Raw genomic sequence first — 17,560 nt, 5'->3', positions numbered from 1 at the left:
GTCCAGGATTTCATGATAAAAAAAACCTTGCCTAGAAGCTTAATGGCTCATCTAGCAATATATTGGTTATTCTGACTGGCAGTTGCTATCTAGGCTCCCCTTTACCAGTCCTCATACCAGAAATCATTTTAACAGGTGACTCAGGAGACTGAACTAGGAGCCTCATGCATGCAAAACAACTATTCTGCTACTGAGGTATGACAAAAGCTTTTAATCATCCAGCTGTGCTTTGAAGTGATTAATATTGATTTCATTCCTTGCCAGCAAATGAGTTTTAGAATTGCAACCTTAAGCTTGTTGGAGGTGTGTCAACCTGGCGATCTAAGTGTGTATGTAGTTATTGAAATTAGTGGAGTCTGCACAGATCTGTGCTACAAAGTAGCTACACAGAACTCATTTCATGGCGAAGGCACTTTGTGTGACTCCTTCCTCCCAGACATGGCTTCCTTCATATGCAATGAAAATTATGTCAAGAGGACTGAGAGCTTCAAGATATATTAAGTCACATGTTTTATGTAAAAATGCAGCCAAAAAGAGGGCTAACTTTATTTCCTTGCTTTGTGCTTTTGTCCTACTCTAATCCTTCTGGCTACCACAAAATCTGGATAGCCTCAAACCAAACCATGCAGATCCCTACAGATCTGTTTACAAGTAAGAACTATAGGAGATAGCCTGGTCTCTGTAGCCCTTTTACTAGCATAATCTTGGTCAAAACCAGGCACCTTCTCTTCTGATTCTCCAACTTCAAGTTGTTCATTGGTCACAGTGGACTTTGTGTTTTTCTGATATTTGTGAATCTGCAAAGGCTTGCCACAGAGGCATTTTAAGATGTTTATACTACGTGATCTCTGGATAAAAAATAAGATGACCCTGTGCATATTTAGTGAGAAGCAAGACCAACTAGATCAAACGGAAGTTATCTCTCAAATAACTGTGTGTGATTTAAAAAATGTACTGGGCGACTACATCAATATCCTTGGGTTTATCCACATTGTTACTATTAAAAATGAAATGCCATATTCTTTTCACACACTTTGTATCAGTTGTTACTCATTTGTCACACAGAGTTAGTTTTCTGGAGATACATTTGCTTTCATATAAATTTCCCCCCTTTTCTGATTTATTGTGTCTATTCCAGCTACTAAGCTTGAGCGATCCACGTAAAAATTGATTCTAAACTCGCTTCAAAAGTAGGGGGCACTAGCGTTTCGTTTCCGATGTCATTTCCGAATTTTGCCCTCAAAAATTTTCGAAATTTAACGAAAATTCGTTAGTTTCAAAAGTAATTCGTTAATGGCGGACACACATGCGCTGTGGCCCAAAACAGCCCAGGAGGGGGGGGAGTAAGATACCCAGCCAATGTGCACTTACTGCACTAATGTGCAAGAAAATAAAAGGGAAAAATACAGCCTCCCCTTTGCCCAAGTTCTGTTTGTGTGGATTATGGGAATTGCACCGTTTGCCAGACTTTGCAAGCATTGATAGGAGTAAGATACCCAGCCAATGTGCACTTACTGCACTAATGTGCAAGAAAATAAAAGGGAAAAATACAGCCTCCCCTTTGCCCAAGTTCTATTTGTGTGGATTATGGGAATTGCACCGTTTGCCAGACTTTGCAAGCATTGATAAGCTTAAGAGAGCCAGCCATTTGTGCAGTGCAAGAAAATAAAAGGGCTACAGAAGTGATTTTTTACCTGTGGCTCTTGAAATTATCTCCAGTGTTGTATTCATGTTACTTGCTCTGTACTCATTACAAGTAGTTCTGCTGGTACTGAGGGATGAACTAGTGAGAAAGAAACCCTCTCTCTCCAGATCCCCGGGCCGAATGAGCCATGAGGCTCCCTGCAGTTTTCATTCAGGATGTACAAGCCCCTCCCCTGAGTTAAACGTGCTCTCCGATTGGCCACAAGGTGGAAACAACATGCTAGGTTGCCCCAGTGCACTGAAACAAGTTTGGGTGATTTGCAAATGCTTGCTTACCTAACGAAAAAAACCGACGACATCAGAAAAATTGCCTATCGCGGTTCAAAACCGCGGGATCCACACGACGGGATAATGCGATTCGAATATCACTTCAAAAGCGACAAAACAAATGAATTACTAACGATAAACAGGGAAATCGAATTTTTTGAGCAAGCCTGCCAGCTACCAATGTGTGCCGATATTTGTATGGAATGGTATAAAAAAACAAGACTTGGCATAGGGAGAGGCATTTTGTAAGATAATATGGTTGTTATTTTTTTAAAAGGTTTTCCCAATTATGTCTTTTAGCTTCTATTTTGGATGGATGGAGGATATACCTTGGATTCTTCCCCATTCACAACTCAAAATTTTATTGTACAGAGAATTAAAAAAAAACTGCCCAAAAAGACACAGTGAGAAGCTAGCGGTATCCAATGGGAATTCCTTCAAAAAGCTTATTAGACACCCCCTCTCAAAAAACCCCCACAACTCTACAACAATTTGGTGTGCTTTCGGCTAAAGTGCTTTCTCCCCTCCTACCATATAGATGGGAGGTTAAACAAACCATATTACCAGTTTCTCATTGCCAGTTTCATGGCTTATTGTTATCTGCTCAGCAGCAATTGTGGTTAAAAAATTGTTAAACAACCCTAAAACAAAGCTTGGGTTACTTTATTCTCTTATGAAATAAACTAGAGCTATTAAACCACATTTGCTAAAGTGAATCTGAATTCTGTAATTTTCTTCTCAGGCCCCTTCTACACAGCCATATAATCCAGATTATCAAAGCAGATGATCTGAATTTTATATGGCAGTGTAGAAGGGGCCTCAGTCACATGGGAAGAACAGAGACAATGGGGAACATATAAATCCAGAGCCTCGTGCAAGTTCCTTTCTGATCATGTAACTAGTGTTAAATTATGGTTCCATATTATGTGGGAATATAATATATGTTCAATGACTGATTGAACAAAGAGATTATTATATTATTCAGTAGAAAAGTGTTTCTTATGGGTTACACTACTAACCTTTTTAAAATTCAGACTTCATTTCCAGCACATTAGGAAAATGTTTCCTCATATCTGAACAATGCATGTTCAGAAAAACATTCAACCTGCATTTGAAGCATAGCATATTACTACAAAATAAATAAATAGCCAATGATATTGTGAACCTCCCTAAGTTACACATATACTGTACTGTATAATTAAATCATGTTTTTATTAGGAGAGCCCCCGGTGGCACAATGGGTTAAACCCTTGTTTAACCGGGGAATCCGGGGAGAGTGGGTGAACTCCCTCTGTCAGCTCCAGCTCCCCATGCGGGGACATGAGGGAAGCCTCCCACAAGGATGGTAAAATATCATAACATCCAGGCAACGTCCTTGCAGACGACCAATTCTCTCACACCAGAAGCAACTTGCAGTTTCTCAAGTCGCTCCTGACACGAAAAAGTTTTTATTTGTTTGTCTGTATTCTTTAGTTAGAGCTTTGATGATAAACCCGATAAATTTGTGTTTCATTGGTATAAAATGAAGTGTTGATTCAGGAACAGGTCTCCCTTTTAAAACCAGGAGTAATAGTCTAGCTGGTAACAGATTCCACTACCGTCTCACTGAGTTGCCAATTTGGTTGCCAAATTACCCTAGAGTTTCACAGTGTTCCATTTGTGTTAAGCACTTCCCCACGGTGGCCAGAGACATTCTCATTTGATTTCCTGTTCTTATCCTCCTTTTTCTATCACATCAACACTAAAGCTCTACTTTGAGAATAATATCTGGGATCAGTGACTGCAAAGACATTGCATAACCCCTAACATCAAACCTAAAGTAGTATTCAAACACAGGTTCTCTATCTTCTTTCCTTTCTTACATTGTATTTTTAGAAGTAAAACCTGCTAAACGACTGTGATTTGAAAGTCCAATATGGCCCCTCTATCTGCGGGGAATACATTCTCAGACTGGATGGATACTCAAAACCTATCAATAGGTTCACTAGATTCATCCTGTGCCATAGATTCATCCTGGAAAACCTAGAAAATGCATAGAGAGAACATTTTGTTGGACACAGATAAATGAAATCATGTACACTAATTCCTTAGATACGGGGATTGTGTTGTATATGGACCCATACCCATGCAAACACTCTTCCTCTTTCCCTCTTTTACTTTGTGACCCTCTTTTTCATCAATGATATTAATTTCTTTACTTGAATTATGCATTTTCATTGTGGTAATCAGTTTATGGAGAAGGCCGAACTCTGAATATGAGAAATTATGTGTGAAAACATCTTAATCAATGTAAATCGTTTTAAAGATATAAACCATGCAACTGTGTCGCTCCTCAACTAGTAAAAGTCTCAAAGGAAATGCCTGAGTTTTCAGGGCATGCCGCAATATCTGCATACAGATTGTTCTCCAAAGAGCTAGGATTTTTCCTCTTAAAATAGATATAAAGAAATTAATATTTGGAGGCAATCTCCAACTAAAAACAAGGATAGAAATAAACCAACAAGGCTACAACTGGAACTGGTTTGAATTTATACAAATACACCATCAATAGAAAGAAAAGACCAATTTTAACAAAACATTTAAAGTAAGAAATAAACAGCTATCCAAACTATATGCCCTGCTGCTAAAACTACACAAAGAAGATGAATATAACAAAGAATGTATATACTAAAATGGGCCAAAAATATTGGCTGTACAATTAGCCTGGGAATGCTTGTGAAAAGTAAAAACAAAAATATTCAGAAATTACTCACTGTTGGAAAACTTTTACAAAATGTTCTATCAATATTACATGATACCTATAGAAATAGCCAAAATGCAGCCACAACTGAAAAATACTTGTTGGAAATTTAAACAAACAATGGGATACTTTTTCATATGTGGTGGTCCTGAAAGAAGGCAAAACAATTGTGGACTGAGATCCATCCAACTATAGAAAAAGTATTAAAAATACCCATGCATCCAGAGACATTCTTACTAGATAATAGATATCTCACTTTTGAAGACATATGACAGACTTTTCATTCTGATGGCAACTGCAGTAAGAATTGTTTATGTGCGGACATGGAGACTGGAAGAAACACCAAAAATGGAAGAATGGATAATAAAAGTAATTGAAATAGCGGAAATTGACATTTTGCCAGGATATCTTCAGATAGAAGACCCTTCAATATTCTAGAAAGACTGGGAACTCTTCAAAATTTCCTAGAAGAAAAGAAAATTCCAACATGGGGATTCCATGTTTAAAATGTTGATCTATTACATTGTATTTACTCAATGGCCTAGGTAATGTGGAAACAACCATCATTCTTATGTACAGTGTTCACTACTTTGTGGTTCACTTTTCGCAGATTCACTGTTTCGCGGTTTTTCAATAAACTCTAAAAGAATATTATACATCATAAAAAATTACAATTTACAGCCTAAGGAAGGGAGGAAGGAGAAGCCAAAGGGAGAGAAAAGGAGCCCAAGCGGCAACAGGAGAAGGAGGCGATTTATTAATACATAATTGGTTGATAAAGGCTTAAAATAGTGTATAACTACTAAAATAATGTATAAATATTAAAATAAATATAGTGTTCCTACTTTGCAGATTTTCATTTATTGCGGGTGGTCCTGGAACCTAACCCCTGCAATAAGTGAGGGAACAGTGTATATTAAAGAAGGATATGTAAAAATTTGATGCTATATTTCAATTTTTTTAAAAAGGAAACATTATTTGCAATATATTGTGATGATAACAGGGGTTTTTTTGGGGGGGAGAGATACTTTGACCTCAATTAATATACCTTTACACCCTGTCCAGTTTTAACAGAAGTGGTTTGTGCCTCACCCCAAGACACTGCAACTGAATACTTCATTTATAGAAATACTGCTCCAGCTCTGAGCATTTCAAGGAAGTTTTCCCATGAGGTTATGCAGTCATCAAAGGCCTCTCTTACATAGCCTTCATTTTTAAGAAGGCATATCCAGAATCTAACCAGAGTATTTGATTACAAATAATATTACATGAATAATGGATTATGAATTTGAAACATTTATTTTTTAGTATCGATGTATTGTGCAGGTTTGACATTTAGTTAAGTTTAGTTTGATGAAAGCTTTGTACACATGTATAGGATGCATCTTTTTAAAAAGTAAAAAAAAAATAGCATTGCATATTTCCTTTATTGATAATCGTGCAAACCAAAATCATTTCAGAAAGAGGGCATGTATAATTAGATAACAGTTTTACAAGTATATCTGATAGGACTGTTAGACATTTTTGGTTTCTGTTGAAATGTGTACAGTTGTATCATCTTTTACGATACAATTGTATTTATTTATTTATTTATTTATTTATTTATTTATTTATTTTATATACTACACTTCTCCCCCAGGGGGACCCAATGTAGGCTGTGTTTTTAAAAAATCTATATCTTGCATATTGCTATACATTTGAATTGCTATGTAAGTGCACTTTTCTTAGGACAATACAGGAAATAGATGTTGTCTTTTCTGCACCATGTGTTTGTGAAAATAGGAAGAACCCCTCCCCTGAACTATTTTTCCCATGAGGTTTCTGCTGTTTGAGGCCTGGCCTTCTAATATCACTGAGGATTTTTTGGTTTCTGCCATCAAAGTGATTGGTAGGAAAGGAAACTCGTGTTCTTGGGAATGAATGCTAAACCTGCTGTTTTCCTCTGCTGATGAACATTTACAGGGCTGGCTCAAGATATGATGCCGCCTAAAAGCATCTGAATATGATCTCAATGTTGGTTGGTAGAATAATGTCCACTGTCACTCCTGAGAGCGATAGCTTGTTCTCCAAATAGTGCTGTGCTACCATGCAACCCAGTGTTTGAATGCACCGTTTGAGCAAAGCAATGCCTGCTGGTGAAATGTGTGGACTTGGCTGGCCACCTTTCTGCCTGCTCATTCATACTGAGATCTTTTTGAAGTGTGTGGAGATGGGTCACTTTAAAATGTGAAGGTATGTTGGTGTGTAGTACACATTGGTGTACTGACAGAATGGCGGCCACGTACGGGGGGCGGGGGTGGAATCTGTGTCCCTATCGCAAACTGCAGACCTCATATCTCCTCTCTTTGTGTTGCGAGTGTCTATAGATTTGACAACTGGGGAATATTGTGACTAAAGTGCAAAGAAAAAGCTTTAATGCTAAACAAAGAACAAGAAAAATACAGCTTGATCTTCTGAGAAAAAGAGGATAGGTCAGAGAGTTTTTTCTCTCTGAAATAGGAATGAAAGCTGGATCAGACAGGGTTCCTGATCTAACCTGGCATCTCCTCTTTTCTTTCAGATAAAATGTGAGGCTAAATTGCCTTTGCCCAAAACCAAAAATAACAACAGCAACAACTGTAAAAAGGGCTCAAATGAGAATAAAACCAAGGCTTCTGCAGGCAATGAATTTCAAGCAGATGAACAGGCATTCCTTGTGGCACTTTATAAATATATGAAAGAAAGAAAAACACCAATTGAACGGATACCCTACCTCGGTTTTAAGCAGAGTAAGTAGAATTTTCAATGCAATTTTGTTTGATGCGTTAGAACAAATTGGTACCTGGGTTTGATTCAGTAGGAAAACTTTGTGAACTTATATGGCCTAGTGTAACCCTCTGATTTGAAATTTTATGCTAATCACTGACATCCAAAGATGCATTTAGCCCTGTTCATGGCCTTTGGCATGGCTGGTGGGATTTTGGGCTTTTAAAAATATTTGAACAGCACACACCACCTTCTCATGTCTCCTCAACTTACTGAGTGGTTTGCCATATGACATGGATGTGAAGGGAATGAGGAAGATGCTATTTGAGAAACACAAGACAGAGGCTTCTTCAGGCAGAACTTGTACCTCATTGGATCCCAGCGATTAAGACACAGCAAAATACACAAACACACACACAAACACACACACACACACAGAAAGACAGAGGTATACTGGGCGTGTGTCTTGCGTCAAGCCAGAATTTTTATTTTCGTATTCATAACCACCCATATGTATTTTTCATCCCGAGTGTAGCAGCAGATCTCCCTTCTGGGCATTTTCTGCAAATGTATATTGTAATCATATATGCAATTGCCTGAGAGTAAACCCCATTGAACTTACTTCTGAGTACATATGTGTAGGAAGGCAGTGTTATAGTTTCAAAATACTCAGCCAGTGACCAGAAATAAACATGTTTATAAGGTTTCTGCTTTTTCTCTCCCTTATACCCTGCAGCTAATCTCTTTCTTTGAATTATAATAAGGCATCATTTTATTTTACCCAGATGTTACTTGAGAGGAGAAAAAAGAAACAGCACAGATATTAAGGGAAGATGTTAAGGTGGCTAGAAATTAGAAATGGGAGGTCACAGGGTCCAGAGATCATAATTAACTGAATATAAAAGTAGACATGGCTTATTTAAACACGGAAAGCAATAAAAAATGTTTTGGAATGAGCACTTCTGAGTGTCACTGTTTATAATGCAATAATTGATAGAGAACATGCACTGTAATTAAATTCTGCATAAGCAAGAAAGAATGAACACAGCAAACGATATACAAAGCTGTATTTTTAATATTCGGTAAGATATTTAAATTATTCTAAAGGGAGAATGCCTTACCTGGAAATATTACCTCCCCGAACCTATTGCTACAGATTAAAGCTGTGTGTTATTTTGATGAGGAATGTCAAACCTGTATGTTTTACATAACAATTTACATACCTAATAGCAATTGACACTGATTGCAACAGACCTCTAGCAGCTATTAAAAACTTACATAACTCCAGAATGATTACAATGTTTGCCTGAAAAACCAGCTGCTTGAAATAGAAGTAAAATTAATGTACTATGAACAGCTTTGTTGCATTATGCATTTGATTCCGATTACATCAAGGCCCGAGCAAAGCTCTTGATAGCTAAGAGGAGAGTACAAAGTTCAGTGAGGCTTTTCATTTGAATGTTTGAGTTGTGTGTCTGCATTTAATTAAATTTATTTTTTTGGTTTCATGTCTGTAATAAAGAAACACATTTCACAAAACAGGGAGTGGTGGTGGTGAAGGAGAAATGTATTGGATCTCAATTAACCAGTTTTCAGATGAGATCATTCTTCAACATTGAGCTGAGGCACACTGGATTGTTTGATATTCATTAATATGCCACACTAACTTGTCCTGCAAATATTTTAAGTGCTGCATATGCTTTAGGGGAAGATTACTCAAGAGTAAATGAATTGTTTGCAAAATGGCTGGCATCATTTGCAGTGTTTGTCTGCCTTGACATATGTAAAGACTGATTCAACATAATAATTTTAGACAGCACAGTTGCTGGTAAACATGTATATGTTACTGCCATTTCTTTGCCGTACTCACTGGTTCAATAATGAATGCTACTCACTAGGTAACACTGTAATATATATAATATTTAGAGCCAATTCCAGCAGGGCCAATAATAGGAGCTGCCCATGGTATTGGGATCCATTGACTTAGCAAGATAGGGTAGAAGGAGCAAAATGCAGTCAAACCTATGGTGAATTCTGCATATTTCTTATTGGACAGCACTATACATATGTTCTGAAAAGTGGTAGTTTTACCCCTTTACTTATAAATTGCAGTGAAGTCTTGACCTTAAATGAGTCTACTCAGAAGTAAGCTTTTCCAGTTCAATGGGATTTCCTCCTAGACATCTGTGTGAGTGATTGCATGATATCACTCACTCCAACAGAAAAAAAAGGCAATGTAAAGCAACAGACTGTATGGAAACAGTGCAAACATGTTTTAAAAAGTATATAAACCTCTTAAAGCAAAGTACAATCATGTTAAAAGATCTTTCTCACTGCCTACATTAGATCTTCAGTGTGTGTTATTAGATCTTCAGTGTGTGTTATTATAGTCAAGGAATACTGAGATATGTAGAAGGACTGGTTTATGTCTTTATCACACACATAAGATACTGTTTTTAATAAGCAGAACTTTAGCTACCATTCTGAAATGTCCATAAAACCTGGGTGCTTAAATGTGTTTTTATATTTTATACAAGAAGTCCATAAGCCCTCCAATCTAATCATGTCAGTCAGATTTACTTCATTAAATACTCCCTTCAGTGTCAGCAGTGGTAGAAACGATTTAAAACACAGATACCCCTAGTTATTTTCCAGTTTAAGCTTAAATGCAAAATAGGGAAGTCGGAGTAATAGAAGGGAAAGCAGTAACACTGGAGACACAAGGTAGACAAGTCCAGATGACAGGAAAGAGCAAAGCAGTTGTCATAATATATAATAGAATAGCTTTATTTGTCATTGTGCTATTGCACAATGAAATTACATGCCTTACCCCGCACACACCACAAAACAATACAGCCATCCCTCCACACCCCCACTACGCAGCCCCAATCAGTGTGAAACCACAGAGTTCATATCTTGTGGTATTTTAAGCAAAACTTCACAATTTTTTTGTAGAACAAGTTCCAAAATAAATGAAAAACACAAAAAAGTCACACATTTGCTTGCAGAGAGAAAACATCTGAAATTTTTCATTCTCACAAGTGAAAGCAAAATAAGTGATGTAGCTCTCTAGTATCCCTTCTAAAATGTTGCCCATCAAAATAAAGTTTTCATGATAGATTCTAAAGGTCTCACCAGCAGACAGATTGATGATGCTTGGAAGGTGTTTCCTATAGGCACCTTACGTTCTGAGCTTCATGTACACATACATTATATAGTCCAGAGTACATGAATTATTTAGAGGCCATGTACCCTGCATGCAGATCAATAGAACAAATTGCCATGTGTTCACACAGTGCCAGTCTGATTCTAACAGTAACACATCTTGTTACGTAAAGAAAAAATTGAAGAGCGAGCAAAACCATAAAAGTTAGGTTTGGTGAGAGAGCTAGGACCCAGAATTTCCTGCTGGACTTATAGGAGCTTCCATCCACAAATGGATTCTCCTTCCCAGGCATGTTGTATTGTTACTTCCTTCATTCCAGCCAGGATAGAAGGACTGTGCTGGCTGGAGGTGATGGGAGCTGTAGTCTATCACATCTGGATATAGCCTGGTCTTGATTTTCCTCACCCTTCAGGTTCCATGCATGGAAAAAGCTGCCTTGCTCCACACAAATTGAAATCTTTTTCCTTGTGTGAAAGAGTATCTCTGGATCCTAGCCAAAATGTCTCATCTAAATGGCAAGGAACAGTTGTTTAATCAATGACTGCTTTGTGCACACACTCCCAGTTATTTCTACATCAATTAGATCACATTAAGGAAAAACAACGCCTCCATTTTAAACAATAAATATGTTAGTTCTCCAAAAAACCATATAAACCAAAGCTTATGTTATTTTAAAGAAATGCATTTTCCTTGTTATTCTGGAAATGTTTTAACCTCAATAATAACTTTGTTTATACTCCTAACTGCATCTCAATGGAACCTTTCCCTTTTAAGAAAAAAGCATATGTGCAAAGCCAGTGTTTGCTGTCTGAATTATGTAAATGTTATTTGCAAAATCGTGTGATTTTTGTCTAAACCTTTTTCTATTGATATGCAATTGTAATCATTTTGCTTCACTGTATAAGAAAAAATGTTTGATTTGCATTTCTTTGAAAGAAGTTGGTTAATGCAATGCTTATCTAAATACTTATTGTCCCTCTAACAGTTAACCTTTGGACTATGTTTCAAGCTGCTCAAAAACTGGGAGGATATGAAACAGTAAGTGTTTAAGTAATTTAAATGGAAAAAAGTGCAATCTAACTTTTCCCTGTATTGGATGTTGTTGTTATGAAAACACTCTCACAAAGGAAGCTATCATGTAGTGAGCATTCAAGCACTTTAGTCATATGCCCTCCCCTCCTCCTTTTTCTTTTTTGGATGCAGCCCCAATTAGTTCCAGGTTTGGCAAAACTGTAAATTTGTTGTTTAAAAAAATATCTGAGTGGAAAACATGTGTAACTCTTCCTTGTCAAGGAAATTGGTTGGGTCTGTAATTTTTTCCCATGTTCAGAAAGGGCTATTCCAGTACAACAATCCAAGATTGCATAAAACACAATTTCACTTGGCATGGTCCCTGACATCTGTTCATTCTGAATAGGGGAAACATATTAAATGCTTTCCAAAGTAGTCAGCATTGTCCATTAGGAAATCGCTTGGTGCACTATCTTTTCTTACTGTGAGTGGTAAAAGATCTTTATTAGAAAAGGGTCAGAGTGCCATATAAACAGGAAGTTATACAAAGTATAAAGTAATGGTGGGGAGGCAGGAGGGAGGAACTGATGCTTTTTATCAACTAACCATATCTGACATGGCCACTTTATTTTTAGCTCATGGGGAAATTTGATGGTTGTGGATTTTACAGCATGTATTCCAAACCAATAAAATATTGGAGCAACAAACTATGATTAAGATCTTGAAATGAGAAGAAAGAGCTCCTTTAATATGGCACATAGAGATGGCATCTCTAATAAAACCAATTTGAAATAAAACGATCGTCATTGGAAATATTTCCCCTTCCCATGATGCTCAGATTAGTTTGTGAATTTCCTGCCACAGTTCAATGTAAAAAAAAAAGAAAAGGATGTATATATAAGTTTCTTCACCCTCTCACTCTTTCTTTTTAACTTTGTTCATCAAGCATTAATCTAGGTTCATCTACACCACAATGAAATAACAGAGGAGCATGAAAGCTGAAATTAATTTAATCTAAAATGTAACCATCCTAGTATTCATCTCTTAGAACAAAGCCTATTGTTCTCTTCATTTTTAATTCCTATTTTGTCAGCTGTGCTTGAGATCTTTCTGGAATGATTAGGAAAATAATGATCACATGTATAGGAGTTATCTTCAGGTTAGATTTGCCTTAATATATACTTCAGTATGTTTATTTTCTAAAAGTAAACCTACGTTCAGTGGGTCTTGCTTTTGATGTATGTTGAACATTTGATTGCAGTCTTAAAGTGTTACGATTTTGCACTTAAAATATGAAAACAAATAGGTAAAATTTATACATTGCACTAAAGTTCAGCTACACAAATTGACCCCTGGTTTGGTCTAATGTATAAAATAACTATGAGATGTGGCCAGCCATTGAATCATAATTACCAGCTGTTGTTAGATACAAATTGTCAAACTAAAGTAACTTAGAAAATGAAATTTCAAAAATGCTGACATTGAAACATTATTTTTTATTTTTATTTTTTTTTTCGTGTCAGGAGCAACCGGAGTGAGAGAATTGGCCGTCTGCAAGGACGTTGCCCAGGGGACGCCCGGATGTTTTTTGATGTTTTACCATCCTTGTGGGAGGCTTCTCTCATGACCCCGCATGGAGCTGGAGCTGATAGAGGGAGCTCATCCACGCTCTCCCCGGGACATTGAAACATCAACCATCTTGATTTGGATTCCCAAGTGTGGCCCAAGTGTGGCCAACTGAACTGAGATTGTGATCACTTGTAACAGAAAAGATAATTGCTTTATCCAACCAGTGGCTAAAACTAAAATAAAGAGCTCTTTTAGAAGAAAAGATGAAAGCTGACAGCTCTACATTGATCAAACAGGATCAACAGGGAAAGTTATATTACTGGTCCATATTCTTTCATTGGGAGATAGGCAATTGCCTACTAGTCATGGGCCCACTTACTATCTCATCTGCTTATTTCATGTTTTCATGCTGTTTGTTTATTCGGAATTCACTAAACGGTACAATCCCCCCCCCCCCCCTCCCCGGAATAGAAATATCAGTGAAACAGAAAAAAGTAGAAATGGTAACTGTTTGGTCGGCTGATTTTCGGAGCACCGAGTGTCTCTTACTCAGTGCTCATAGCACCTGGCAGGGGCTACATCCAGGCGCTCAGCATGCTCGAATGTAGGTCCTGGCTGGCAGGACCTAGTACAGGCCCTGGTTGGCAAGACCTACAGCTGAGCGCTTGGTGCTCATACTAGACCCAGCTAGCTGGGCCCACAGCTGAGCACTAGGCACTGGTCACGTGACATGCTCAGATGTAGACCGTGCCAGGCCCTGGCACTTTGCCACCAATGAGCCAAAAATCTTTGGGAGTTTTTTTGGACCTTGAATAGAAAAACTTATTTGGATAGGCACCCCTTTTCGGAAGCAGCAGACGGAACTGGAAACAGGGTCATACGAATGGGACAAAGAGAAACAGATAGTTTTTGTTTTTGTTTTTAATTCTTATAGCGTTTTATAGTGTTTTCAGTGTTTTATTGTACAATGTTTTATGCTGATTTTATATTGGAAACTGCCCTGAGTCCCTTTTGGGAGAGAGGGCGGTATACAAATAAACTTTTACTTACTTACTTACTTACTTACTTACTTACTATAGTGTTTCCATACAAATGCACGAGACTATTGCCTACTATAGCTAGAAGCAAACTCTCTCACAGATCCTGTTTTAAAGAATTATCTCCCCAGTGATAGTTGTATTCAACTCTGTTAGTTTTTAGGAGAGAAATAATGAATATATTTTTCTGTTTTAGAAAGCTGTTAAACTGAAATCTTCTCTTGGACTGAATTTTAATATAAAATTTGTCTACTGTAATTGTATTTGATTTAGATAGTCTGCGTTCTCATCTTTTATTTTTTTATGTTTGCCTTTTCATAAGACATATCTGTTCTTCAAGAAAGAAAATATGTTCCTGGCTAAATGGCGATATCCGCATTTTGCTTGAATTTCATTTGAAGTGAATTTTTGTTGCATTTCTTTGGAGTCAGTAAAGGATCTTAAATGTCTGGCTGGAATTCAGTCCTAGCTTTATTTAACATATGGTGGAAACGTTCTTGTAAATATTCATATGCTGACATCCCAATTCAGAAGACATTTATTGGACTTGCATCCCACTGATTGTTAAAATGTACTCCCAAGTAATGTGTTTAGAATTACCTTTTACAGAGATACTGGAAAAGAACAGGAGAGACCATTGTAAGTGTGGCTTTGGATTATATACATTTTACAGACAGTGAGCAGATAAGAGTACTGTAGTTCTTACGTTTGCTAATAAAATGAAGAACTAATGGATTGCTAAGCAGTACCTGTAAATTTTTAATTGAAGTGGATGCAGTCTTTACTTAGGAGAATAGATGTTTTCAGGTTTTGAAGACTGCTTCACTATCTGCAAAGCTAGTCCATTAATCATCTGGGGGCAAAAAACAAACCTTTCATGTTTAAAACAGAAAGTATTTTAGTTTTTAAAATGCAAATGTGAGTTAGTTTTTATCTCCCAAATCTAATCATTTATCTTTTCATTATGCATAAAAATAAATAAACATAATACAGTAGCAGTTTTCACCGAACTACAAAGAGCTCTGCATAAAACAGTTTAACTGCTTACAGCAATTACGTATGATAGCAAATACTTCATTACAGATTAAAAATAAAATAGTTGTGCACACCTAACTTTACCAATAAAAATATCAAAAGAAGATACACACAGCTATCTTCAACACACATCCTAAGTTGCAAAGTGAGTGGTTTTATGACCTTGGAAATCCAAATTACTACTACAGAACTCATCACTTTCCCCTCTATTTATTCCTTTTCTCTTCTTGTTCTTTCATATTTATTTGAATGGACTCTGAATGTACAGAGATCAAAGAGATAACAAGTCCAGCTTACTCTCCTAAATTGGATCTTTCTTCTCAAAGATACAGGCTTAAATGGAATTGTTAGTTACAACTGGAGCAAACCTAATGAATTAACTGGATTTAGATATGTGATGATTAATCATCCAGGATGCAATTCAATGGGTCTGTTCTAGTTGGGACTAACCACTGTATTTAGGCCAAAATATTTCCTTTTGCTATTGGCATGTGTGGAAGAGAATTCTAGTTGTGTTTAAATTGATTGAACAGATAAAAATGTTTGATTTGGGAGTTACTAATTTCTTCACAATGACCTGAATGTGTGGTATTCCTTATTATTAGATCTTCTTTTTTAATGGTCCATGGGGTTGAATTTATTGCTCCAAGTCAGGGAATAGTCCAGCTATAGCAGCCAAGATGGGAGCTGATAAACTCCCATCTGCCTGTTGCCAATCAAACACTGGCTGTCATATAACAAAGATGCAAATGAATGAGTCATTATATTATAGGCATGAGAGAGAAAGGTAAAATAGTGGCAGTTTATTACTGTCTTCAGCCTAATGTTGCTTGTTCTATGAACAAGCTGGAACATTTACATGAAGAGGGATTGTTTTTCTGATGACTCACAATAAATGGCTTATTTTTCTCTGAGTTAACATTAAAGCAGTGTTTCGGAAGTAATGCTGTCATGCTGTAGGAAGGTCCCCCCTCCCTTTTACACTAGATTCCAAACATAGCTTTGGGGCATCAGTCATCATTTAAAATCAAAAGATATATATATACTGACAGCATTTCCTAAGGCATTCTGCTTTCCCCTAAATCTCATTTTCTGATTTGCTTTGGCTGCAGTAGTGATCTCTCTCTCTCTTTCAGATTCCACTTCCACTATATAGTATCCTATATTTATATACCTTCAGCTCAGGTCTGTTTTCTAACTCAAGCAGATGTGCCTTTATTGGTGTTTTATGGTAAAATTAGCTCACATAGATCAGTGAGGTGCAGCTTGTACATAAAAAGCAGAGCTTTAAAAAGTTACTTTTTGGATAACAATGTCCAGAATCCTAAACTGGTTGAAGGAACCTGGGTAGCTCTGGTCCAAAAAAAGGAACTTTTCCACACTCAGATGAAAATGAATGTGGTGGATAATATCTAGGTCTGGCTCGTAGGCCAGTCACCTGCTTTGGATATCATCCACAAAAGACACAAGGGTGATGACCTTTTCCAGGCATTCATCCTCATACATTGTACAGAGTATACTATATCTGAAGATGGAAGTTCCATCCAACATGCAGCTATAAATGTCCATGACATAAAATATTACATATAGATTAACATGAATAGTCCTACCACTTTAAAACAGGGTATTGCGGCATTTGACAAAAGAGCACTAATGGTCCTTAATTATGGAGGATGTGTAGCTGGGGAAACTCTTAGGCTGAAAGAATATACAATTTATCAAGTGGAAGTATGAGGAAGATTAAAGTGTGTAGCAAATTTCAGTCTAAAGAAAGTCAAAAATGGATTGATTAATTGAAGGATTGATTTCTTACATTTATATTCTGCCTTTCCTCCAGTGAGCTCAAAGCAGCATAGCTGGTTCTCCATACAAATTTGTGATGGGAGTCAGATTGGAAATTGACAGATGTTATCCAGTGATTTTTATGGGTTGGTAGATACTTGATTCTGGATAGCTTCAGGGGTCTGAAATCTGGTTCAGGATGACCCCCCCCCCCTGCAACAGATTATTGTATGTGTGTGTTAAAAATACACACCAGATTTTGCCCAAATCAAAGTTGTTGAGTGAAAAAGCAAAGGCACGTTCTCAATATTTGCGACACCCCCTCTCTCATACACAGACTTGCACACACAAACATGCCCCAGACTGTAAAAGGTCTCTTTTAGAATGGTTTGGAACAAAAACATTATGTGCTCAAATACTTAAATATAACAGGAATGGCGAATTTCCACATGGACAGCCATCTGCTCTGAGTTTTCTCACCGGGCAGGAGCCGAGCAGAGCAGT

The 17,560-nt window shown here is 37.1% G+C and overlaps 1 protein-coding gene across 4 annotated transcripts in view; it reads left to right on the top strand.

Annotated features, from left to right (window-relative positions):
- arid5b (AT-rich interaction domain 5B) overlaps window positions 1-17,560 on the top strand; it is a 356,167-nt gene that overhangs the window by 296,812 nt on the left and 41,795 nt on the right. For 3 of the 4 annotated variants that reach the window (XM_062975777.1, XM_062975776.1, XM_008114764.3), the window contains 2 exons: window positions 7,272-7,479; window positions 11,608-11,660. In XM_062975777.1, the coding sequence (XP_062831847.1) occupies window positions 7,272-7,479; window positions 11,608-11,660 (261 nt within the window). The remainder of the gene's footprint in view (window positions 1-7,271; window positions 7,480-11,607; window positions 11,661-17,560) is intronic. The other variant, XM_062975778.1, reaches the window with a different exon arrangement.

This window comes from Anolis carolinensis, chromosome 3 (genome assembly GCF_035594765.1).
Source record: "Anolis carolinensis isolate JA03-04 chromosome 3, rAnoCar3.1.pri, whole genome shotgun sequence".
NCBI lineage: Eukaryota > Metazoa > Chordata > Lepidosauria > Squamata > Dactyloidae > Anolis > Anolis carolinensis.
Note: the sequence above shows the minus strand (reverse complement) of the source record. Positions and strands in the feature narration are given on the sequence as shown.